Below are 26,251 nucleotides of genomic sequence, written 5' to 3' on the forward strand. Positions count from 1 at the left end.
CCAAAAAAAAAAAAAAAAAAACCCACCCAGGAGGGACATGAACTTGGGACTCAGTGTTACCCAAAGAACCTGAGAACTGCAGGCACTTACCACTGTGGACCCCTGCTGAGGGTGGTGGCATTGCAAGGCTCTCCTTGATGGGGGGCAGCTGAGGTGCCCCAGGAATACACACTCCAATCTTGGGTCTGGGGGGGCTAAGAGTGCATCCTGTGGCTCCCAGGACATGTGTAGCTGGAGAGTTTACAGCTGTGCACATCTCCCTCTTCCGTTTTTTTTTTTTAAGGACTGGTCCTGACTACAAATTGATTTTGTAAGCCACCAACAGGTTGGTCCTAACCCCCCCCCCCCCCCGTTTCACCTTAGCTGCTTAGACCAAGGTGGCAATCTCAGCCACCAGGTCGGGGCATTTGGACCTGCTTCACTGACAGACAATGGCTCGGCAGCTGCCAGCTCAGGGCTCCCCTCTTGTGCTTCCTCATCTGGTCAGATACCTGTAACACCAAGAGTTTGTGTGTTTACTCTCTATCCTACCACCTTCCCCCCAAAAAAGATCTGAGGCAGCTCACATAAAGTTCACGAAACGAGATGAAGACCTGAGCCCAGGCAGAGCGGGCTGGGTCTGAGACTGAGCGAGCACATCCTGTCTGCTTCCTTGGCTGTGATGGAGCCGCGGGGCCTCCAGAAGCCTTGGTGATGAAGCAGGAAGAGCAGGCCGTGCCTCATGGAGGGCTGCCCAGGCCACGTGGCACACACTGTTGTAGTGACTCTCAGGGCCTCCAACACAGAGCAGCACAGGAAGGCTGCTGGGCCCCAGCTCTGATGGAGATGCACAGTCTGGGGACAGGGCGGTGGTCATACCGAAGTTAGATATTGGGGGAGAGGGGTACACCCTGGTCTAGAAGGAAGATAAATGTTCTGACATAAACTGACCTCAGGAGGAGTCTGTTCACCTTTCAGTCCATTTTAAGAAAGGCATGCATTTCCTAGATGTCGGAATGGATGCAGGCAGCTCTGGGGGGGTCTCAGAAAGGAACAGGTGCAGCCTGCGCTGGCTTCTGGGCCCCCAGCCAGCCTAAGCTGCTAACACTGGCCATACGGCCTTGGAGAACAGGCAGGTGGCCAAATGAGCCCTGCCTACCCCTGGGGAGTTTCTGAGCTGTTGAGACTAGAAAGTTCCACAGCCTTAGGACCTAGGGGAGGAGAGCCAGTCATCTGGAGAGGCCACGTCCCAAGTGGGCTGACGTCCCAGGACCTGAGGCACACCCATGTACCTGCACGGCAGGGGCAGGACAGCCACGGTGGCAGCTCGAAACCCCCGCTGTCATTAAGGCAGGCACGCTGGCTCCTTAGCCAGTGCCAGGGGCAGTGAGAAGCAGAATCTTTGGCCCATGCCAGGTGGGAGGGGCAGAGCTGCAGAGGGGTGGCTGGTTTGACAAAAAGCCAAATAACCAAGAGCCAGTGAGTGAACCAGGTGGTGCCCATGGTGCTCATAGAGACCCCACACTCCACTGGTGCAAGTCCTTTCATGAGAGGGCAGGGGCTTGTCCTGGGTTCTTGGGTGAAACTCCACTGTCCATCCATCAATAGAGCAACGTCCAATGAGCTTGCTAAGCATGAGATTGAAAGGGCTGCCTATGTAGGCCTGTATTTTAGGAAATTGCCATCTACCCCATCTGGAGAAGCTGTCCCCACTGTGAATGCCCCGCCCCCACCCCTGCCCCGACAATGCCCCTCCCTGTGGAGGCCTGGACATCTGGAAGAACAGACGGAGGAAAGACCTAGGGCCCTGGGCTTACAGAGCTGCCCATCCTCCCACGTGGCCTGAGGCTGTGGGCAGGGCCTGATGGCTGGAGGCCTTGCTGAGGAAACAACAGACAGACCACCCACCACGCTTTTATTCTTAAATAAATGCTCAGTCTAAGGCCAGGTGAGGCTGACAGGCGGGCAGAGAGTGGGGAAGTGCAGATCACGGGCACCTCCCCGCTGCGAGCGCGGGGGGGCCCACCCAGGGAGGCAGGGACACCAAGGAAGGCAAGCAGGGTGCGTAGAGGGCAGGAGGGGATGGTCCAACCATTGGAGTCCATTCTGCATGTGCCAGGAAGGGACAGAAAGAACCCAAGTCTCCCCAGGTTCCCGCAGGCGGTGCCGGAAAGCTCAGTGTGGTCCCGGGACCTCATGCCCAGCTCAGGGAGTGTGGGATCCACCAGCCGGTGGCCGGCTTGCTGTCACTGTCTTCCCAACGCCAGCTTAGGTTGAGTGGCAGCAAGAGGGAGAGAGGGCCACCTGTCTGCCACCTGCATTTTCCACAAAGATCCATGTTCCCGGCCACCAGGGCAGGGAGCCTCAGGTCCGCCAGGGCCTCCTCGTTCTGCCCCAGCTGGCATCTGAGGCCTCTCTCCAGGCGCATCGTGGCTGCAGGCACCCCCAGGCTCCAGGGTGCCGGGCTGGCTGGAGGAAGGGGAGGAGGGCAGAGGTCTTCATGCTCCTTCAGGCAGCAGGGCTCAGTGCTGACGCTCACGTTCCGCCCTCCCAAGGAACTCCCTAGAGCAGAGGAGGCCACCTGTCAGCCAATCCCTTGGGCCCAAACCAGAGATCCTCCCTCCTGTGGTCCTCACACTGCCCTCTGAGGAGGCCTCGAGGGAGCCTGCAGGACCACACCCCGCTCAGAAAGACCTCTGTGAGCTGAACAAGCAGGGCACCAGCAGCATCGCCCGTCAAATGCTGGCGTGTAGGAAGAGACCAGGTTATGGGCTGCTCTTCTTTATTCTGGACGTGTACTCTGGTCTAAATTTTCTGTCATATATTCCTTCTATAATGGGGAAAAATTACACCCCCTGAGCAAACCCGTACTCTTTCAGCTCACTGTCTCCTCTCAGCTACCCAGTCTGTGAGGCAAGAAATGGCAAACCGCTATAAGCAGCTCAGCTTTACCTCTGGGGCTCTGAGGGGCAGCCAGAGGAGGGCTGAGGCATGCAGGAGACTCACGCAGCACACGCCTCGCGGAGGCTGACCTGAGCACCCCCTCAGCAGCCCCAGGAAGGCGAGCTCTCCCCGTCCCCACAGCTTGGCACCTTGCAGAAGGCCACACGCCAGGAGACCTGCTCCCTTGGACTGGAGGTGGGGGGACTAGGCCTGCTCCAGTCCAAACTCTGCCCTTGGCCACCACCACATACTCAGGCTCTGAGATGGGCCCGTGACCCTCTAGACTGCAGCTCATGTCCTGGCCCAGGATTCTGGCCAGCACAGCGTAGCCAGCAGCACAGTTTCACTTCAAGCAGCAGCTGGGGACAAACAAGTTTTGGAGGAGCTGGTCCAGACCAGAGTCCCCATGTGCTGTGTGCACATGGGCAGCGACCTGAGGAGTATGTGGGAAGGGACCGAGGCCTGACCCCAGCAGCTGGGGGGGTGTGTGGGAGCTCCTGTCCAGGGCTGTCTGTAGGCTGGGCGCCACTGCATGGGGTGCCTGTGGGCCTGCACAGGCAGGACCGCCAGATCACCGTCTGTCTGATCCTGGGAACGGCCCAGGGGGGAGAGGCACTAAACACTCTCAACCTCTCTCGGTGGAAATGGTAGGCTCTCAAATCACTGTGACTCTTGGCCCCACTGGGGCAGCTCTGGCCACTCCACCTGCTGCACACCTGGCCTGAGCCATCGCTGCCCAGGGCCACATCCCCGGCAAGAGGAGAGCACCTCACCTCAGTATCCGTGGAAGCTCGGGGCTCTTGTAGATGTACTTGTGCCTGTAGCCGAGGTCTGAGTGAAAGGGGATGAACTGAACTTTGAAGTCTCGGAAGCTTCGAGATGGTGCAGCAATGTTGTAGAGCTGGGAAGTGGGAGAGACAGGTGGGTGCCGCAGAGGTGGCGGCCTAGGGCTGCCCCTTCAGCAGAGACCTGCCAGTGGCTGCTGCCTCTGAAGCACAGCCCAAGCCCCAGGCGCACACCACTGCTGCCCTGCAGGCCTACCGGGGCAGAGCCAAGGAGGGGGCAGCTGGCAGACTCTACCTCTCAGCCCTCATGCCATTCAAGACCCTCTCTGTCCTCATGCCTGTCCCCAAACTTCCTCAGGGGTGGTGAGGTGGATGTGCCAGCACCACAGAGAGAGTCTCCTGCTGTGCAAAGGTGTGGTGGCCTAAGTACCCAGAGCAGCCTTGATGGCTCAGTCCTGGGGGCTGGGATGGGCCATGTGCCTCAAGCTTGCTGTGTGCCAAGGCCAGTCACCAAGCTGGCTCATGATCTCTCCTGCCTCAGCTCCCTTGTTCCACCCCTAGGAGGGTGAGGCTGTGAGCCCAGACCCACTGGAGGGAAGGGACCTGGCCCTGATGGAGGCCACCTGTGCCTTGGGCCTATTCTGAGGCATAAGCGGCCCAGGTGTCGCTTCCTCAAGCTGACCTGGCCCCTTGCCATTGCCACAACCAGGCGGTGCTCTCTCCTACCTTACTGTAGCCAAAAATCTAATCCTGCTTCCCGAAGGCATAGGCAGAGGCCCCACAACAACATGGAGTCCCCTAACATTAGCCCAATCCCAGAGGCCAGAGAATAGATGAGAGGTTCTCTATCAATTCTACAGGCAGGGACCCCTGTGTTGGGGCTGAGGGATCCTCATCATCGGGGGTTCTTTCCCTCCAGCCAACAATGGCGAGCCCTCCCAGCTGAGTCCCCTGTGGTTGAGTTTCTGTTAGGCCAGGACCCTTGTATGGGGGCCCGGGAACCATTCCCTTATTTTTCACGTGTCCTTTTGTGGGTGGCATCGGGACCCTGCCCTGACCCTGCTGCTGACTGCTCCTGCCCTTCTCTTCCTAAAAGGGGCCCCTGCCAGCAGCAGGACCCTCCTCCACATCTGCCTGTGCCCAAAGGTGAGTGCTGAACGCCTGCCTGCACCAGTACACCTACCTTTCTGCCAAGCTGGAAGGGCACGACCGGGTCGTCCTCAGCGTGCAGGATGAGCAGGGAGCAGGAGATGTGCTTCACACTGTGGGGAGGAGAAGGGGCTAGACTGAGACCCCGGGCAGGGGCTGGGGTCTCCAGCCCCCTGGCCCCGCCTGCAGCAGGGGCCTGCTTTAGGGAGCATTTCCCTGTGGGGCTTGTTAACCGCTCTAATTCAGCTGAGCTCTTATTAGAGAACTAAAAGCTGATTTCTCAGATGTTTCTATCAAAATCTATTCTAGGTGACAGATGTCAGTCAAACCCAGAGATCAACTCATTCACCAGGTCTGGCCCCTGCATATTTTCTGAAAATTGAAAATTATTATTTTTGCCCGTAGACATGTTCAACATTACAAAACACTATTTACAAACTGAGTAATTTAGGTGGGCCAAAAAAACCTATTGCAAATGGATGTTACTAGGAATCTATTGGTAAAATAATCAATACCCTCTAATTTATCTTTGGTGTAAATAACATTTAAGGTCACTCTAGAATGTTTCCAAGTAAATTAACATTTTTAATAGGTTTACTTGATCCAAATCCTTCAGCAAACCACATAACAGAGGAACAGGCTGCAGGACTGGACAGGCCTGGGCATCTCCTGGCCGCCTCTCCCTTGAGGACTCAGGTGCCCAGGTGGATGCAGCGCCTGGCGGTCTTGATGCTTCCATGCTAATATGGGGACTCCGTGAGGCAGCACTGGGGCAAGTCTAGCCCCAGACAGGACCTGGGCTGGGGACTCATTGCCCCAGGACACCCAGCCCATCTTGGTCTGCGTTTCTGCTAGTGGTGCACAAGCACATACACCTTCGCCTTGTGTGGTGCACCGGGGTGGAGCGTTTCTGGTGTGCGAGCCCCACTTTGACAGTCGAACTGACCATCTTTTCAGAATTTCCACGGTATGAGGTTTGTCCTTATTGTCACCTACTCTGGAAGAGGCCTAGCACACGTGCGGTCCCTTAGCAAGTTATCGGCCATAGAGCTGCTGGGCTCCTACTGCCAGTGGGTGAGGGCTGGGCCGCGGGGGAGGCACTGCTGGCCCCTGCGTGCTCCCACCCACCGGCTCAGCTGGGGGCCCGGGCCCTGCACTCACTGTTGTTGTGTGTAGAAGGAATCTAGTTCATTCAGACAATTCTTTAAGTTCTAAAACAATGATATTTACAAGTAAGCAGGGTTTTTATTGTTCAAATTTTAGTTTGTTCTATTTTTAATTTTAGAACCAAAACACATAATCGAGGAGAAAAATACCCTATTTTTTCACATTCTGTTTCAAAGTGTAGATTTTTAAATGTTAACATTCAGTTAATTCAATTTAGATAAGGATTTTTTTCCTTCCTTTTTTTTGAAGAAATTAAAACCTGTGAAATAAAAATCTTACAAGGACAATGTCAACAGAATCTGAACATCTGAACATTGTTCAAAGAAAGAGTTAACAAGAATTTTTTTTTGGTTTACCTAACAAGTATTTTTAATAATCAACTTTGTAACGCCTTTCCCTAACCAAACATAAATCACACGCCGAGACAGTCACTTACTGAGTAACGGTTACTATTACTGCTTTAACACCTGTTCAGGAGATTGGGTTCTGACAGATCATTTTCAAATAAAACAACTGGATGGACAAAAAAATACATGTTGTTTTCATCTTGCTTTAATCCTACAGTCTTTTTACACTCCCCTGCTCTCAGCTGCAGCTCTGCCCCAGAAGTCCCTTTATAAAGACCTGCTGGTTAGGGAAGAACGCTGCTGGTCAGAATTCCATCCTACTTGGTTAATGTCACTGCAGAGGCTTACCGTGGGGATTCTCAGGGTTTTTCTAAATTGAAAAATTAGGTACTCTACCACAGTACTCACTTTTCATCATTTGCAAATTTAATTCCACTGCTTGTAATGGGATCAAGGAAGAACCAGTCAAACCCAGGGAAGTATCGATATATCTGAAGGCGACACAGAAACAACGTGCAGAAGCGTCAATTAAAATACCCACGCGGAAAGCCAAGGTCGAGGGTTCAGACAGGGTGCTCAGGGCCCAGGGGTCACCCTGCTTCCAAGGAGACTGACCTGCGGCCCCACCAGAGCTGTGATGGGGTGCCCTTGCCCTCCTGCCCCCGACACAGACTCCCTGCTCAAGAGGCCCCCTAAACCAGCTGCGGTGGAGGTTGCCTGCAAACAGGGCTCGCACACCTCAGAGCAGCAGCCCAGACTTCCCATAGACATCAGAGCTGCCACCTCCGGAAAAATGGGGGTCCACGAAACTTGGGGAAAAAGCAACGTCAAAGAAGTAAGACTAGACAGAGAACTCTTCTGGTCTGCAAGAGAGCAGCAAGGTCAGGCAGTGGGCCCACACAGCTCCCCCAGAACACATGGCCAGCTAGGAAGCAGGGGGACAGTAACAGGACACAGAGGATCCCCCTCTGGGCCATGCTTGTAAAAGGAGGATCCAACGCCTCAAAATCCTGGCCTGTGAGGGCCCAACTTACCCTAGAATCCCCATCTGGGTCTACCTAGGTGTCACCTGGGGACGCGACCAGGGAACCCTGGCTGCTGAGCGCTGTCTGTGTGCAGGGTGCCCATCAGCTCCGCTCCTGGGAGCAGCTAGGAGAGCAGCCCTGGCCTGCGCTGAGCCCCATGTGGTGGCAATGCTGGGTGGGCAAACCATGCCATGCCACAAGGCCTCCTGTGGGTCCTGCCGCCCTTGGACAACCCAGCAGTGAACCTGGCTGCAAAGTTATCTACTTCCTGGGCAGCTCTGCAGTCAGGCCAGTGCTCAGAACTAAACAAGGATTGATTTTTAATAAAATCTGTATTCACTAGAATATTTAAATAACTTTGATGATGATTACTATATTTATTTTATACTTATTTATAGTTATTTTCATAATAATTTTAATAATGAAAATAAGTCAGTTTTTAATAAAACCTATACTTGCCGCTGAGAACGGATGGCTCTTTGCTTCTTCGCGGATGTTGGTGAAGGGAGACTCCAATATGAGGGCGTCCGGAGGCGTCTCTAGACAGACAGAGACAGACAGGGACACAGACAGGGACTGTGAGGTGGGCGAGGAGCCCCGATGAAACCTACACTCCATGGCCCCATGGAAGGTCCGTTGGAGGGGGTGGCCCCCAGACAGGACAGTGGATCCTGGGGTGCCCGCCTGGCCGGCCCGCCCCTCGGGCCCTCCCATAGGCTGGCGGATGGGAAACGCACACACAGGAGACCCTCAGGCGGCCTTGGGTCACTCCCGAGAACCATCTGCTGAAGCTGCTATCGGGAACCCGGCCCCTGGTGGTGCTCTGCCAGCTGCCTGAGCATCTGTGGGGAAGGCAGGCTTGGCCAGTTGAGGGTCTGCCTAGGCCCCGGCCTCAATGCCCAGCTCATGGGCTCTGCGCATCCATGGAGCACTGTCACCACATGGCCCGTCCGTCAGCACCCACTTCCCAGGAACTTGCAGCAGTGTCTGGGAGGCAGCAAGCTTGCTGGCCCCGTGGGCGCCCTGAGACCAGGAGGAGCCCGTGCCCGCACCCCAGGATCCATGACCCGCACAAGCCCCTACCTCGCTCACAGAGGCGCCGCACCAGATTTGTAGCCACTCTGAGAAGAAAGAAAACACCTGCTCAGTTGAATCATGTCAAAAATTATTTTAGATAACACTGCTCTAAATACTGGAAAGTGACCAGAGAAGGCGTGGGATCTGCGAAGAGATTGGTAGGGTTGTAGGGAGCGGGGCTGGGAGGACAAAGATGCCTCAGGGCCATGGGTGGGCCAGGCTGCCCCAGTCATCAGGCAACGCCTCCAACAAGGACAGCGGTGACAGCCACCCTCTGCGTGACTGAGGCGTGCCCTGCTGCCTCACTGGGAACAGCCACCCAGTGCAGCTCTCAGCTCACACTCAGTCAGTGTGGGTGCTGATGAGACAGATGGGGGACCGCCCCGTCAGCCAAGAGGAGGCTGCAGTCTGCCTGCACAGTTCCTGGAGGCAGAAGCATTTGGAGTCCGCCAGGCCAGGAGCCTCCTACCATCCCAGGACCATACGGGCATCCCGTGCAGACAGCCACAGCAGGATGACCTGCTCCCCTTCACACTGGCCTCCTCCCTGCAGGCACATGGCTCACTCTCCCCATGAGCATGAGGGCAGGCTGGGAGGCCTTGCCCCAGACACTCCCCAGCCTGCTGGCCCTGGCCCAAACTCAGCATGCTGTCCAAGGTGAGCAGCAAGATGAGAGAGGGGCCGAGGCAATCACACCCAAAGGAAAGGCAGAAGAAATAGGGATGGCTGCCAAAGGTCTAGGGGCTCTCACCATTGACAGTAGTGGCTCCTTGTAGGAACATTCTGGACCACCCATCGGTAGAAGGGATGCAAGCAGCCCCAAGCAGAACATTTGAGTGCTTCCTGTCTTGGCAGATGTAGGAAGCGAATCCCCGCTGCTCCTCCCCCAAGTTCTCCAGTGAGCCAAGTAAGGGCCAAGGGTCCAAGGGTTCACAGAGGTCCCTTGTTTGCATGTAACCAAAGCCCGGCACTCAGGCCACAGGCCACACATGGTCCACAACCAGGTGCCACTAAGGCTGAGTGCATCTGGGATGTAAGCCCCGTGCATCCTCCTCTGGACATCTCCCTGAGGCACAGTCTGGGGCTGAGGCCAGTCTGCCCTCCCTGTGGATGGAGACAGCTGCTCCCAGGACTACCCACATGTGTCTTGAGCCACTTCTTGGGTTGAGGAGTTAACGTTGCTCAAACCCTTTGTGGTCTCTCATGGCACTTCATCCCTTACCCCCTTGCCACGGGGTCAGGGGAAAAGGCTTATTGGGACTAATGGTGCCATGGGATTCAGAGGCCACCAGGGCACCCTTGGGGAGCCTGGGCTGGAAAGTCACCCCATGAAGACCTGCTTCCCCAAAGGCCACATCATCCTGGGAACTCTTACCCAGTGCCTAGGGAATGACCCCAAATATACACTGGATTGTCTCCACTTCTTGCTTTGATCCAGTCAAAAACATGGAGTGCATCATACGTCATGCCCCGCTCCGATGGCGTTCCCACTGAGTCGCCCCAACCTGGGAGAGAGCAGCAGCAAGAGGAGGAAGTCAAACCCAGTTCACGAAACCTCTTAGGGAGCAGGCCCACCCCTCCTCTTTCTCAACAGGCAGGCCCAGGCTGGTGTGGGGCAGTGGAAGTCTCACCATGACCACCCACAGCTCTATGCGTGATGCCCGACAACCCGCTCCTACTTCTCCCACCTCCTCACTCAGTCACAAGCCCTGAACCAAATGGCCATCTGAGTCCTAGTGAGCAGCTGTGTAGACGGGGCAGTCAGACACAGAGACTCCTGCTAGTACTGATGGGGTATCAACCTCCCCAACACTTTGAGCTCACTGGTGGCCAGCCCAGGATGAGGGGCCAGTGAGAGCTCAGCCTGCCCAGGGGCCCCTTCAGAAGGACAGGAGCACCCCCCAGGAGCCTGCCCCCACAGTCTCCAGGAAAGGTCAAGTGCTATTGTCATTTCCAGCAGCTCAGCAGTGAGTCATCGTCAGATGATCTGAAAGCATCACAAGGTTCAGAAAGAGCAGGTTCTGCTGCATAAGCAAAATCCACTGAGCCAGCAGAACAGCCGGCCCCCCCCCCCGCCAGGGTGTCCCAGACACCAGATCAGGGAAGGAGCCACAGGAGAGACAAGGCCAGACTAAGAGGCTCAGGGCATGGGTGGGAGACAGGAACACGAGGACAGGGAGAGACAGAGACACAGAGAGCAGAGACAGTCAGAGGCGGGGCTTTTGTCTCTAGTGTGGCTTGGAAATGCAGAGACCTGATGAGCACTGAAAAGAGGAAGTGCTGTATGGGATTTCCGTTCTCTCTTTTTTTTTCTTTCTGCTTTTTCTCCCCAAATCCCCCCAGGATATAGTTGTATATTTTAGTTGTGGGTCCTTCTAGTTGTAGCGAGATTTCATTTCTTGGTAGCAGCACAGGGAGGTGAGCAAGGACGAAGGTGCCCTGCTCAGTATCCTGAGGCCTCCAGTGTGCATCAGGAACAGAAAACCCTTCTCAGCAGGGAGAAGAGGATGAGCAGGTGAACCAACTCCAGATCTTCATTTCAGAGTTTCTCCCAGTCCAGAACTTTCATCCTGATGGAACATTCTTCCCTGAAAGAACCATCCTGGTGGTAGGCAGAATGGCCCCCAAAGAGGCCCACGTCTTTATCTCTGGAATCTGTGAATATGTGAAGCTACCTGGCGAGGGAGAATTGAGGCTGCTAATCAGCTGAACTTGAGATGGGAAATTATCCTGGTTTATCAGCTTAAGCCCAGAGTAATCACAGTCTTTACAAGTGAAAAAGAAAGACAAAAGTGAGGCTCAGAGTGATGCAGACTCAAGGGCCCACAACCAAGAAATGAGGGCAGCCTCGAGATGCCGCAAGAGGCAAGGAACTGGAACGCCCCCCGAGAACTTCCTCAAGGAACCAGGCCTGCCAACACCTTGATTTTAGCCCAGTGGCTAAAAATTTTGGACTTCTGACCTCCAGAACAGGAAGATAATAAATTTGTGTGGTTTTAAGACATTAAGTTTGTGGTAATTTGTTACAGCAGCAGCAAGAGGAAACTAACACGACACCCAGAGCCCCAGTCTGAGGACACTGACACCACTGCCCTCCCCCAGAAGGTCAGGGAAGCCCACCAAGGGGCTGTCAGCCCTTCGATGTTCAACTGAGGACCATACAGTGGCACACACTTCTCAGAGAGCTGCTCAGTGTTAACACAAAGCATTGTCCTGGCTCATCAAGGGAGCATGTTCTCAGCTTACATCAGAGTATGGGTTCTTCAACTCTTCAGCGGCAAGCCCTCTGATTTATTCAAGAAAGAAGAAACACTGAAGGGCAAAAAGAAGAATCTACCTTCTCTCTTAATAGTTCTTTTTCCCACTTTCATAACTTCAACAAGACAAGCTCTCCTGAGCACAGAACATGTCTGACATCCAGCTACAGATAAAGTCTGAGTGCAATAAAAAAAAAATACTCTCTACATTTAAAATGTTGCTGACGGTGTGTGCTGGGGTTCCAGGTGCTGGGGCCTCTCCTACACCGCCCCCGGTGTCCGCTCGCAGGACATGCATTGGAAGACCCCGCCCCCCTCCACCACCTTAACACACTCGCGGGTGCCACGCCTGAGCCTCTCAGAGTGAAGCCTGCACATGAGAGACTGTCGAGGAAGCAAGGGCCCGGGGCTGCACTTTCAAAAGAACGCTCACCTCTGTAGTCAAAGGTGACCACGTGGTAACCAAGGGAACTCAGCACCTGTAAAGTGGAAAATAAACAACTGGGTGACAAATCCATGCATCTCGGATCAAGGGCAACTTGCCTCTTACTAAACTCAACCCAATTTCTGTCTTTGTGCCCTGCACGCCCCACTCCCAACTGGATCTTACAGAACCTAGATGTCAAATGCTGCTACAGGACACACTGACACCCTCCACCTCAGGAATGTGGGAAGGAAGCCTCTCCTGAGGCTCAGAATGCTCAGGGCGCCATATAGCCTCCTGCAGCCCCAGAGCAGCACCTCTGCACCAGTGTGGGGCTCCCAGGCGACTCCCTCTGGGACAGACAGCCAGGGACTTGACTACCCACTGACCCAAGAGGAGGGACTCCACAGTGTAGAGACCACATCTGGGAACTCTTACTGCAACCCAGCATTTCTCAGATTTTCTTTTTTTGCTGAAGAAGATTGCCCCTGAGCTAATATCTGTTGTCAATACTCCTCTTTTTTTTGCTGAGGAAGATTCACCCTGAGTTAACACCTGTGCCAATCTTCCTCTATTTTGTATGCGGGTCACCACCACAGCATGGCTGACGAGTGGTGTAGGTCTGTGCCAAAGATCTGAACCCATGAACCTGGGCTGCCAAAGTGGAGTATGTTGAACTTAACCACTATGCCATGAGGCTGGCCCCAGCATTTCTCAGATTTTAAGCTTTCATTGAATTTTTTCTGTTATTTTTCTGCTTAAAAAAAAATCCCTCTAGACTAGGTGATCTCTCTCATTAGATCACTACTCACAGCCCCACCCAAACTCTTGCTGGGCTGTGCCCAGAGCCATGTGGAAGCTGCCAGCCTCCAACGTGACCTGAAGTCATCGCCCCAGAGGTGTGCTCCTTTCTCCTTAGGCTTCCCCAGGGCAACCTACAGCCCTTCCCTCCAGCTCCCAACCTCCTGCAGAGCCTGCACTCTCCAGAGCCATACCTGCTCTAGGTGAGAGCCATTTCTAGGAGCAGAAACTTCAAAAGGGGACCAACAGCTTTCCAAGCACTCCCCTTCACTGACTTCACCCAATCCACTCAAGGGAACAAACTTCCCAACAGCCCAGAGCAGGCCACCTGGTCAGATGTTCCCACACATTTGCTTATGTCCCTTTCTGCTGTTAGCAAATGCAGACATCCGTCTGAGAGCACGATGAGGGGGACAGGTGTGGTGGCCCCAGGACACTGGCAGCAACTGCACATTTCAGGCTCCAAGACCCAAATACCTGATGATGACGACCAAGCAAAAGTGAAGATCTGTACACCCACTCAGCCCCCTTTAACTGCGGAGGCCTTCTGGAGCTTCCACTAAGTCCCCTGTTTCTGATTCCAATGCGACCACACCCACGTGGACACAAGCGCTTCTGTGCTGGCAGAGTCCTGAGCTCGTGCCCAGCTGCTCCCTGGGCCTGCAGTCGTCTCCGTTCCTTTCACATACAACATAACACTACGGACAACTCCAAACGCCTTTTATGCAACGTCCAACATCTGGCCTAGGATCCACAAAGTCCAATCACCCTGGTTTTGAAAACTATCCCTGGAGGCAGCATTATGGGAGCACACCATGGTAGAGACTTCCACAAAAGGTGGTGCTGAAAAGACCAAAGGTGATCAACTCTGAAAATTATTAGAAGGACTCCCTTCTGCCCATGCCTCCTGGAAAGAACAGCCAGGACATAACACACGGGCACTGCTCTGTCTGTCACACATCGTGTGGTCACTGCTCTGTCCATGTGTCCACCGTGTGGGCACCACTCCGTCTGTCCTCCTACCATGTGGAGACCACTCTGTCTGTCCATCTGTCCAGCATGTGGGCACCACTCCGTCTGTCCTCACACCATGTGGACACCACTCTGTCTGTCCATCTGTCCAGCGTGTGGGCACCGCTCTGTCTGTCCTCACACCATGTGGAGACCACTCTGTCTGTCCGTGTGGGCACCACTCCGTCTGTCCTCACACCATGTGGACGCCACTCTGTCTGTCCATCTGTCCAGCGTGTGGGCACCACTCTGTCTGTCCTTGCACTGTGGGACACTGCTCTGCCCCTTACATGCCATGGGCCATCATTACCTACCTTGTAGAGCTCTACTCGGTGGTCGCCTCCTCTGGAGCATCATGGAGAAGGAAATAAGAATGGGTGTTAGTGCATCTTCTCAAAGAGGAGGCCTCAGGGTCAACACTGGAGCATCCGGGCCCTTAGTGTCTTGGTCCCTAAATCCATACAGGGAGGGTTGATGGTGACAGGTGACCTCCTCCTCAGGGTACCCTAGTGGCTCCAAGCCTGCCTCTGGTAGTACCATGCCAAACAAGGGACAGTCTGAGCACTTTGTGGATATTTCTTCATTATTTCTCTCCTTTCATTCTTGACTAGGTAATGTATATGTACAATACAAAATCCAGAAGATAGAAAAAGATACAGAGCAAGCCCCCCCGCCCCAACCCAGCATCCAGCCTTCTCCCTCAGTGTCCCAGAGTCCAGGGGTCACCTGTGTAGAAGGAAGGGACGGTGCTTCTCCACTCACACAACCACCCACAGGAATGAGCCCACACGCCCTCTGCCTCTTGCTTTTCACTCACAAATCACAAGCAGCTCTCACTATACTCTTCTTAGTGCTGGTTCCCTTCCTCATCTTGTGGCCAATCTGGCTCTTTCCCACCTGGTGTAACTGAAGGTTTGTGGCTGTGGCCAGCCTGTGCCATGTCCTTTCACAAGCGCGTGCCCCGTGTGTGGGGTACTGCTGGGTCAGAGGTGTGTGCACTCGTAATCCTGCTGATCATGCGAGGAGGGCTGTCTCCTAGCCCCTCACCCACAGACCAGTGTTTCAGTGGGCACTGCTGATCACAGAGGCTGACCAGGCTTTCACAGGGCTGGGCCTCTTTGTCTGAGGACTGCCTACCCTCTCCGGCTCTCTGTCCAGTTGTTGGCTGGTGGTCACTGGGGACAGGGCTGCGTGGGGAGAGGAAAGTGTGTTGTGGGCAGGCTCATCCTCTCCAGACTTCTCAGCTCCTTTCTTTTTTCATAACGAGCATTTTGGGCATTTCAGGTGTGTGTGTTGGGGGAGGGAGTGTCCTTGACAGAGATAAGAACAAGATGAAGGAGGAAAACAAATATAATGCAGAAACAAAAATAGAAAGCAATGAGTTTCAAGACCAGAAGGAAGTACTGCAAAGTGTTTTCAGTTATCTTTGGAAGAGTTCCTACTGGCTCTCTTCTAAATTTTCCAAATTCTCCACCGTGAGCAAAGGGAAGAGGGATTTAGAATGTAACACAATATGCGGTTCCAGCTCCCAGGGAGCCTGTCAGAGAGCTGCACGAGGAAGTCTTTGTGGGGAGTGGGAGGGAGCAGCAAACCCTTTAGTCACAACATTCCTTCAAACCTGAAGTTACAGGCAGATTTGGTCTCCCTTTTTCCAATGTGACTGGCATTGCTTAACTGAACCTTAATTCACAATAAACTACGAGGCTTTCTCATGTATAGAAAGACACTACAAGAGCTGTCTGTAGCCACCTGCTCTTTGAAAAGCAGAAGAGAAATCCGCTGTGGCTTGTCTGAGACAAAGAAAGCAAATTGCCAAATGCATTCATGATTCAGCAGCTAAGCGCTCCGTTCGCTTGGCTCAGAAACCATCCCCAGGGGCCAGGCTTCATGGACTTCCCGCAACACCTCCTGCACTGCCCTGTGCCCAGACGCCCACTGTGGCCTGCCTTCCCCCTGAGAAAGGCTTGTGCATTTTTCTCCCTGCTGGTTCTGCCTATTAAATGACCACTCCCTAGACTGCCACCATGGCCAAGGCACCAGGCTGACCCTCACTCTGGCCCTGCAGTGGCCCTGCCTCCTGTCGACTCCTTGCCAGCTCTCTCATGCATCCTAGGGAAGCTGCAGCAACAGTGACCTCCCGGGGCTTTCAAGTGATGCTTTGTTGAGAAAATACCGCTCCCCACCTCACCTGTGCCAGCTCTCCCACAGACTCTTCTGAATAAGGCTGACCCCGTGGGGTGGGAGGAGCCATCTCGAAACCAAGGACGGAAGCTCCAATCCCAGCTAGTCTGAAGGATGTGCCATTAAACTCACCCTTGAAAAGCATCTGGAATAAACCTGGGCAAGGACTTTGTCTGCAACAGACAGTATGAACTTCACTGACGGCCCAGGAGGATGCAGTAGCATTCACTGCTGGCTGACAGCTGGAAGCAGAGAACTCACACAAGTCACCCTGACCTGACAGCACCATGAGTGGCTGCAAGGACGAGCTTGTCTGTATGTGCTCAGCTGGGGTCTCTTCGATGGCCTTCCTCTGCCTTGGCCAACCCTCCTTTGATGTCAACCCTGCCCCTGCTCAGCACTCGCTGCCCCTTCCCAGGACGTGTGGCTCCTCCTCCAGCAGGGCATGCCTGCCAGCAGAAAGCTGCCTGTGATCCTCAGACTGGGGTGACAGACGCTGCTAGTGAACAGGGGACAGCTTTGCCCAGGGCACAGTGTGGCCCTCAAGTCTCGCTACGACCCCTCCCTGAGTGTGCACCACCTCCCTACTCACTGAGAAACCTTGTTCCCTAAGTCAGGGGCCCTCAGACACTTTCCCCTCTAAATTACAGGGGCAAGGATCCGGGTCACTGACAGAGACACAGCCTCCTCCATCCCACCCCTGGTGCAGCTGCAGATGAAGGGTCTCTGGACACAGCTTCCCACATCTGCTTAATGCCGGTTCCCAAGCACACAGGGCCCGGGTCCACTGGCACACAGTCCTGCTTTGCTCTGAGCCTGTGGGAACACTGCTTCCTGTCAGTTTCCCCAAACCCCACAGGAACTCTGCCTCTTCCTCTGTTCTCAGGAAGCCCCACAGTCCCACTGCGTGCCGCTGCCTCACTGCAGTGGTCAGTAAAGCCGACAGGGCAAGGACTCCTGCCCACAAACGAGCCCGCACCACATGGGCTCCTCTTCCTCACCTGGTGCCCGCGTTCCCATGCAGGTACAGGATGATGGGGTGGCTGGAAGCCAAGGCATCCTCGTACCACATCTGGTCCTTCCCTTGGGCATTCTTCCACCAGACGGTGGGGACAGTGTGCCTAGAGACAGAAGCAGGGGGCGGCACGATTAGGTGACGGTAACTGTGGACGGAACAAGTGTGGAGCTCAGGTCACAACGAAGCAGAGAGCAGGAGGACGGGGGGGCTGCGGAGGCAAACTGTCCCCATAATCTGAACAAATAACTACCAAACTCCAAGCTGTAGAGATGGCTTCTGGCAGTTTAAGTAGATTTCCTGACTTGAATGGGCCTCTGCTGGGCCACAGAGGCTCACACTGGCAGCAGTTACCTGGGGTAGAGGGACAGCTCTTTCTCCCACATGAACGGGAAGCTCTGTGAGGTAAGATCTCATCTGGATCGGTCACCAGGCATTCACCTGGGCCTAGCACAGAATGAGGACTTAATAAATACTAGCTGAGTAACATCATCTCCCCTCATACATATCCATATCTTTAAGCTGTACACAATTTAACTCATAATACACTTAAGAAAGCATCATGCTGTCATATGTGCTAATTCAGCAACATTGAGCTTTAGGAGCTGAACTGGAAGCCTGGCCATTCTTACAGCACTGTTTCTAATGTATGGAACATTCCAGAGGCTGCTCACACGCTATCCTGGAGGAGACCCACCTCTGAAGGAGGAGATGTCACAGCGGACACGCTGTGTGGATGAGCTCAGTCACATGGCTCCTCCCACCCCCAGCAAGGCACAGAGAAACTTGATCTATTTGACCAAACCCTCCTTCAGAGAGATGTTCCAGTTAATCTTAACTCAGGCCACATCAACCTGTTAATCACTGGGAGGGGTCTGAATTAATAAGGTTTTTCTGTAAAACATATTCAAATTCACTAGCAAGAATGCTTGAAAATATTAACTGGCCAATTTCTTATTTTCTAGCTCTTAAGTTTCAGCATCTCTTCCTAACATTGTGTTTGATCTGTTCCAGCAGATCACATTTTAGGTGGTTCTGACACTGTAATTATGATTCTCCTATAATTATAAATCTATGGGATGGAAAGGCACATTTTAAAGATGCTGGGAGCTGATGGGCTTCCAGTAGCCAGCCTACCCCAAACTTGGGTCTCCTGACAAAGGCCCAGAGGGGAGGGACCCTAGTCCTGCCAGGGGGAGACCTTATGCCCACCGACAGGCAGCTGAGGAGGAGGTGATGGCTCAGCACACCCCTCAGCTCTCTCTTGCACCTTTGTTGCGGGGAGGATCCAACAGGGCGCCGGGTGAAGACAGTTGGTGGACGGTGCCTGCTGTTGCCCAGGGCCCACACCACTCTCACCACAGCACAGAGCACAGATTTGGGCAGACAGCAGGCACCCACCAGCACACAGTGTGGCTGTCACTACCTTCAGACTCGCCACTGTCATCACTAAGTACCACTTTCTTGGGGGACTGCAGTGAGAGCTTTCAGCCTAAGGATTAGCACCACAAACACCCTCCCCACAATATGACCACACTACCCGAGGAAGGAGTCCTGGCTAAGCCCCATGTCTTCAAAGCACAGACCTCTATTGATTAGCAGGAAGACCAACCAATTCCCACCAAACAGGTCTGAGCAACCGCATCAACCTTCTGACTGAAGACGGAAAAGCCAAGTGCCCCACGCACACACACTTGTCAGCGAAGGCTGGATTAAATCAAACCAGAACTGATGAAAGGCTCTGGGCCAGCATCAGCCCCTAAAAGCCAAAGTTGCCCTTCTCCCTGCAGGTACGCCCAGGCCACTCTCAGGAGCACCTGAGCTTCCTCAGAGTCCACAGAGAAGCCACTCAGACACAGTGGTATCTGAGACGGCGGGGAGGCTTCATGGCACGAAGGAGGCCCAGCTAGATAAAGGGCAGGGGGACTCAGCTCATCTGAGATGAAGGAGAAACGCCACAGGAAGGGCGGTCAACTGTAGTTGTCTGGAAACACCCGCTTGTCCAAAGGAAAAACCTTAAAAGATATTCCAAGGAGACAGAGAGAAGTCACGGAGCTTAGGTCTAATTTAAATTTATGGCTAAAAAGGTACATACTAAGAAGACAGTGAACATCACCATTATCAACGGCCCAAAGTGCTGCAGGTGAAGAGAAACCACGCTGTTCCCAACATCCACACATTCCCTTCTCTGGAAAGAAAAGGCATGTCTCAACCCTGCACTGGCGAGTCTGTGCTCAGCCTCTCTGTTTCCAGCTCCCCCCTGCCCCCTGGAGATAAGGCTCTCCACAGAAAACAATCTGGTTCACCAAGCCTGCGCTGTTGGAAAACCCCAGACGGGAGTGTGCTGCCATCTGTCAGCGCTCCATTAGGGTTGGATTTACCTGAGATCTCTGCTTTGGAAACAGAGCGGACAGGCAACAGGCAACAGTTTCAGAGGCTGCCATCAAGAACAACACTGGCCACACCACATAGGGCCCCCCTGCCTCCCAGAGAGCCTAGAGGGCAGGCGCTTCGGCCCTGCAGCCATGTGGCCGGACACTCACCAGACTCCAATGGTCACGTCTTCCTCTGGCTGGAGGTAGTAATTACAGGTGTGATTCAAACCTTGATCCTGCGGTTTTTTCAAGTCAATGAAATAGGGAACCCTCACTGTGGGGGAAAAAGAGATGGAAACCAGGATTAGGGGGGGTGGACAGACACACACGCACACACGTGCACATGCACACAGCAGAGGCGAAGCTCTTAAAAAGCGCCACTCTTTTCCAATGCAATACTACCAGGTGCGCCAGGCCTTCCAGCCTCAGGCAGGGGTGTGGGTGAGCCTGAGCTGGAAGACTGCAAGAGCATCTACAGATCCTCTAGCAAGGGACAGGTCTGAGTAGAGACAGACCCACTGAAGGTCGTTCAAGATGTAATATGCAAACGAAGGAAGGAAAGATCCTTGAGAGGTCTGAGGGAGCACCTGGCCACGAGAGAGCCTAGAGACAAGGCTGACAAGGCCTGCGGAAGCAGTTCAAGTGAGCTACAACTGAAGGCTGGAGCCGGGTGGCATCCAGCAACAGTCCCAGAGACAGTGGGAAAGGTGACAGACGAACAGTGTGTTCTGGAGCTGCGGCCCCAGGACTCAATGAATGTGGGTGTGAGGCAGTTAAATGGGATTCCGAAGTTTGTGGGGCTGTCCCTTCATGCAGAAAGGACAGTGGAAGACACGGTGTGGGTGCAGGGAAGCAGATGGACCCAGAGGACCCGTCCAGAGCTGACACCGTCGAGTGGAACAGGGCAGCAGGAGTCCTAACCTTAACAAGTAATCTGCACAGGGCAGGATTCTGTGATGCACCCACACTATGGAAACTGCTGGGGCCATTGGACAGAGACGATGGAGACCACTGACCTGAGGGAATATCTGTGGATTAGAGGTAGGTGAGAAGAACAGGGAAGGAGCGGGAAGATCACCATTTGTGCTGCACAACCCCATATTGTTATTGCAAAAACGAGCAAACAACGTCAACATCAATAACACCCATGTGTGGCTTGGAAAGAAATATAGAAAGACATACTAGGCTACTAACAAGGGTTCAAAGCATGTGTGTGCATATGGGGATGCTTAATTTTTCCCTTATGTATCATTGTACTTTTATTGCTTGTGGTAAAAACAATTTTTCAAGATATATTTAGTTGAAAACTGAAAAACTTAAAAAAAAAAATTCAAAACTGTGAGGTGGATTTACTCACTTTATAAAACAGCAACTCCCAAAAGGGGTAGAGACAAAGAGCAGTGTGGTCTTGACTTCTAGCCGATCCCACCTTCTACAAGGAAGTCACACATCTCTTGACAGTTTTCTTTGGTGAAGAGAGTAGTTTCATTAAATAACCTCACATATCCACGTGGCACAAAAGCCAAATGTGTTCATCTCCCACTACTGCCCCATCCTGAGTTACACCCATCAATCTCCCACCCCAGGGCCTTTGTACTTGCTGTCCCCTCCACCTGAATGGTCTATCCCCACATACCTGCACATCTAGCTCTCATTCTTCGAATGGCACTGCAGCTCAGTATGCATTTGCTAAAGAAATGAAATATCTGACTCATGAGGACATGGGGATACACACATGCTCCTTCCCCAGAAACTCCCTGAGCATTTCAGACCATGCAGGGAGACAAATTCTCCCTCCAGGGCTGCTATCTATACCTCCAGCTTCTTACTCCCTCTCTTCCCCAAGAAGTAGGTTAAATTTTTTAAACTTTATTATTATTTTGTCTCAAAAGAAAAATGGCACCAAAGGAGGCGGCATATTTCCCGGTGTTGCACCGGGGGTTCAGTGGCAGAATCCTCGCCTGCTGCATCTCCTGGTGCTCCTACTGCTCTGGTGCAGTGTCGTGCGTGCCTCCCCTCAGTGCCTCTTCTAATAGGCACACCACCCAGAAACAGGCTGGTGCGAGTGCCCTTTCACAGCTCTTGTGAAGCCACCAGCTCATATGTGATCGAGCTGGGGGTTGGTGCCCAGGCAACCTGAGTCCACAGCCACGCTACTGACTCATTGGATAAGAAGTGAGCAAAGTACACTGGCTCTGATTCCGACTGGCCCTAAAGGCCCTTGTTATGGGTTGACTGGTGTCCTCCCAAAAAGACACATTGAAGTCTTAACCCCAGCACATCAGAAGGTAAGCTTATTTGGAAACAGGGTCCTTAGAGGGTAATCAAGCTTCAGTGAGATCATTAAGTGGACCCTGATCCAATGTAACTGGTGTCCTTATCAAAAGGGAAATTGGGACAGAGAGACCAGGACAGAAGACAATGTAAAGACACAGGAAGAAAGCACCCATGTGACAACGGAGGCAGAGACTGGGGCGGTGCAGCTACAAGCCAAGGAACAGCAGAGATTGCTGGCCACCACCAGAGGCTGGGAAGAGAGCAGGGGGATCTACGAGAGTCTCAGAGGGACCGCGGCCCTGCCGACACCTTCATTTTAGACTTCCAGCCTCGACAAGTGTAAGAGAATAAATTTCTGTTGTTTTAAGCCACCCAAGTTGTGGTATTTATTACGGCTGCCCCCTGGGGAAGATGCAGCCATGCTCATGGGTTCTGATTCTACTGTGGCAACAGGACTCAGAGAAGGATCCTGACCAGAGAGAAGGCCTAGGCCTGGAGAGGCCTCCCTTTCTCACGCTGTTTCAGAAGCAGGTGCCCGCTCCTGCCATCTCCATTCTGTGACTTCGTTCCCCTCTGTGGAAGCTGAAGGCTGCAGCTTGATGTGCCAGTTCATCATCTGACAAATGTGAGGGGAAATGACTTCCTCAAGCAAACTCTGAGTATCCAAACCCAGTGCCCACTATCAACTCCCCACTCATAGCCACTTAATCGATTCTGCTCCTGAGGCTGGAATTACCCACCCCCAGTCCCCATGCCAAGCAGAAAGTGGGTGTCATCAAGCCCTGAGGGCACTTGGCTTCTGCTGGCTCTACTTTCAGGTCTCGCTGGTCTGTGTCTGGAGAGAAGGCAGCCAAGCTACTTACACACTACCCCAGAGCTCTGAGGACTCCCTACCCGTGAGAAGTGCTTTACAAGGATTAGCAGCTACTGTCAAAAGCTTCCAAGCCCAAGAAATCTAGGAGATGAGAAGCCAGATTCTACTCTAGGATAGCCTTACTCCACAAAGCTTGTCTTCCAGTTTACTTTTATTTATGTTTTAGAAACAACCATGAAAAAGGAGGCAATGAATGTGCCAAGAACAGCTGATGCCCCCCAGGTGCCTCCCCTCCCACAGCAGTCCCTTCGGCTAGTAGAAGGCCCTTGGTCAGCCCTGGTGGTCAGACTGCCCCAGACTGTGGGGGCCAGAGGAACCACCAACTGGTTCTAAGTTAGCAGAAATGCCACAAAGCAAAGCAACTGGGTTAAGGGATGCAGGAGACCCAGGCTGGCCTGAGGAGGGCTGTGGGATCTGCCTGGGCCAGAACATATCTTATTCCTTCTGGCTGGTAATAGGTGGGGAACCAGGCCCTCTGACCTCCTGTGTGATCACATCCCTTGGCCCCATGACTCTGGAATGCTGGCTCGAGCCTACCCTCTGGGCCTCTGCTTTATCTACAGGGTTGGAACAGGGACCAAGCACACGGCCTGCTGGCAGCCCACTGGGCAGGTGGCAGGGTCAGGAGTGGGGAGCCCAGATCAGTGACCCAGCTCCTCATCGCTATCTATTACACATTACGCCTCACAGAGGTTATACAGCCCGAGAACCCAATGCAAAGGGTCCTGTGCCCACAGGCCAGCAAGGCCCATACAGCCGCTGGGACCCAGGCCTCTGGCTTCTCCTCCTTCCTGTTTTGCATTATCTACTCTCTGGCAATGTCATCCTTTATCAGCAACCACAAACATCAACGGGCATGATTTAGAAAGGATCCTGCACAAACAGTGCTCACAGAACAATCACTGAATCAATACGTGAATAAATGGAGAACCACCTCCTCTGTCTTCCTTTTTTCAGCTGTTCTGCAAAACATCTGATAGGGTGAGAGGCTGAAACTACTTAGCAGTAAAGGACATTTGTGAATGCCTGGAGACTTTAAGTTTGGGGTTACACCTCATCCCAGTCACTGAATGAGGAGCAGGCCTGACAGCGTGCAAGAGGCGGGGTGCCAACAACGGGGGCTGGGAGGGCTCTCTGGGCTTTATCAAATTCCAACTCAGCGCCAGGGGCTGGAGGGGCTTCCCAAAGAAGAAAAGAGATAAGAAGAAAGCTCTCAGGGCTTCACAGGGACTGCTAAGGGGAAGGAAAAAGAGGAGGCTTATGCATTGTTGTCCTGGACAAGGCTGACGCGCGTTAGCTGGCCTTTTGCTTTAAAAACAAATACATAATTCATATATGTAACCTATTTCCAAAAAAGGCCCAAGGCAACGTGCAGAGAGAAGCAGTTCTGTGCAGGCCTCTGAACCAAAATATTCATTTCTACTAGGAGATGGTTCTAGATCTGAGGGCAAAAGAACTGCCGAGAAGCCATATAGACTGAAGACCATAAAATGCTGGGTATTAACCCAGCATCGCTGGGATGGAGTCAGACTGTTGCACGCGAGTATTGAAAAGCACATATATTTACGTTTACATGTACAGACTCAGAGGAGGCCAGCAGGAAATAAATGACAACGTTAATTTTCTCAGAGCAATTTTCATTTTCTTCTTCAGTGCCAGTCAGGGCTTCTCAGTTAATCTTTTCTTTGTTTTTAGAACGACCATGTATTTTTTACTATGAAAATATATTTAAAGTAGAATAATGTGTTAGATCATAGGTGCTATGCTTCTTCTAAAGCTTATTTATCTGATTTATAAATTTAGTTTCAGACAGATTTGCTGTGAACTTAAGAATATATTCTTTAATCATGTTTTGAGGCCCAAAAGATTATTACACTTCCTTTAATGTCCAGAAAGAAATTCACAGGCTGATGATACACATGTTGAAAAGATAAGAATGGAGGTGCCACCCCAGCACACAGGCCCTCCAGCAGCGGGAGGTGAAACTGTCAAGTCACCACAGGGCAGTGCTGGGGACCCCCACCTCTCTGCAGGGGAGGCGGCACAGACAGTCAACTAAAAACCTCCTTTGAAAACTCCCCTGTAGGCAACCCCATTCCTGTGCAGCAGACACATGGGAGGAAGGAATCAGGGACAGGCATCTCCCTGGGGGGCTCGGAGCAGACCCACTGCCCAAGCCTACCCCTCCTCTTTTGGGCTACGGGGGGCTGGGCCAGGAGAGTCCAAAGTTCTGCTCCTGGGGAATGTCCTGCCACTTCATCAGGAAACCAACAGAACAAAGTGTGCAGGCTGTGTCTGAAGCAGTCCAAATAAGTGATCTGAAGAAAATCACCTCAGTTCAAATATTTGCTGGGACTCTATCCCAAGATCAGCGCCCACATGCACTCGCTGCCACAAAGGCCTCTGCCCAAGTCCCCAGAGGCCTGCACAGCCTTTCCCTTTCGGGAAAGCCGGGCAGACTCCACTGAGGCAGGCCGGCCGTCCTGAAACCTGCAGCCACGTAGCTCCGTGTTTACGTGTAACCCAAACTCTCTTCTGTGCTGGACCAACTAGGGACAGTTAAGGGATATTAAAGTTAGAAAAACAAAACTCCCTTGATTTTAGAACACTGTTAGTTCCTTTTAAGTTTATGCTTCTCACAAGTGGCAAAAACTTAGATGATAAATTCCTAGAAGTTCAGCTACGTTTCTGTTAGAAAAATCAAATGCCTCTGAGTAGACTACACGAATTTTACAGCTATTTTAAGACACCACATGAAAAACATTTTCGATTTATGAAGTATTAAATATCGACCTTACTATTTCTACTCGTCCTCCTACTGTTCCTCTTAAGAAATCCCCTTTTAGCCAGCGACTTCCAAGCTTCTGTGAGTAAGTCTATTATAGACGTAACACCCCAAACTCGTATGCCCAGGCGCTGCAGAGCCTGGAGCACTTGGGTCACTACAGATGAAGGGTCTGGAGCCCTGTGACATGTCCGCCCCCAGCACCACCTATCCCTCGCCTTGCTTGCTCCAGCCCACAGCCACACATGGGCCATGTCAACCTCCTGTCCACTGTCCTCTCCCAGGTCTTCAGGCTCTTCCTCCTCACTCCTCTCTACCAGCTCCCCTGCGGCCTCCACAGCATCAGCCCAGCTTCCAAGCCTCCAGCTCCCAAACACACAACGTTCAAACCACTCTCTGCAACCAGCACTGCCAGAGACACACATAGCCACCTCGTCTGATCCAAACGCTATCCACAAGAGCACACACACAGCCACCTCAGCTGTCTAAACGCTGTCCACAAAAGCTGCCTCGTCTGGTTCAAATGCCGTCCACACCCAATTTGAAGGCCAGCACTTATGAAACACCTGCTGTGTGCCAAGCACCATGTTCTAGCCTCAAACCCCTCACACCTGCAGACAGCAGTGCCTTCCCACCTGGCCTCACCTGCAGGTGTAAAACGATGCTCCTTAAAAGGGTTATTGTCAGTAACCATATACCTGGGAGCTCTACACCTTCTGTTCCATAAACCTGATACTTCTGCTCCTTTCTCCTCCCACTTGCACAAAAGTAAACAAATA

General features: G+C 52.9%; 1 protein-coding gene across 4 annotated transcripts in view; it reads right to left on the reverse strand.

The window, feature by feature from the left end:
* Positions 1-1,877: 1,877 nt before the first annotated feature.
* Positions 1,878-26,251, reverse strand: part of ABHD12 (abhydrolase domain containing 12, lysophospholipase) — an 84,876-nt gene continuing 60,502 nt past the window's right edge. For all 4 annotated transcript variants that reach the window (XM_023625962.2, XM_023625960.2, XM_023625961.2 and 1 more), the window contains 11 exons: positions 19,705-19,810; positions 17,148-17,267; positions 14,280-14,310; positions 12,163-12,208; positions 9,848-9,977; positions 8,479-8,516; positions 7,855-7,934; positions 6,779-6,861; positions 4,891-4,969; positions 3,696-3,823; positions 1,878-2,541 (listed from right to left, as the gene is read on the reverse strand). In XM_023625962.2, the coding sequence (XP_023481730.1) occupies positions 2,502-2,541; positions 3,696-3,823; positions 4,891-4,969; positions 6,779-6,861; positions 7,855-7,934; positions 8,479-8,516; positions 9,848-9,977; positions 12,163-12,208; positions 14,280-14,310; positions 17,148-17,267; positions 19,705-19,810 (881 nt within the window). In that variant the 3' untranslated portion in view covers positions 1,878-2,501. The remainder of the gene's footprint in view (positions 2,542-3,695; positions 3,824-4,890; positions 4,970-6,778; positions 6,862-7,854; positions 7,935-8,478; positions 8,517-9,847; positions 9,978-12,162; positions 12,209-14,279; positions 14,311-17,147; positions 17,268-19,704; positions 19,811-26,251) is intronic.

This window comes from Equus caballus, chromosome 22 (genome assembly GCF_041296265.1).
Source record: "Equus caballus isolate H_3958 breed thoroughbred chromosome 22, TB-T2T, whole genome shotgun sequence".
In the NCBI taxonomy this organism is placed as follows: domain Eukaryota; kingdom Metazoa; phylum Chordata; class Mammalia; order Perissodactyla; family Equidae; genus Equus; species Equus caballus.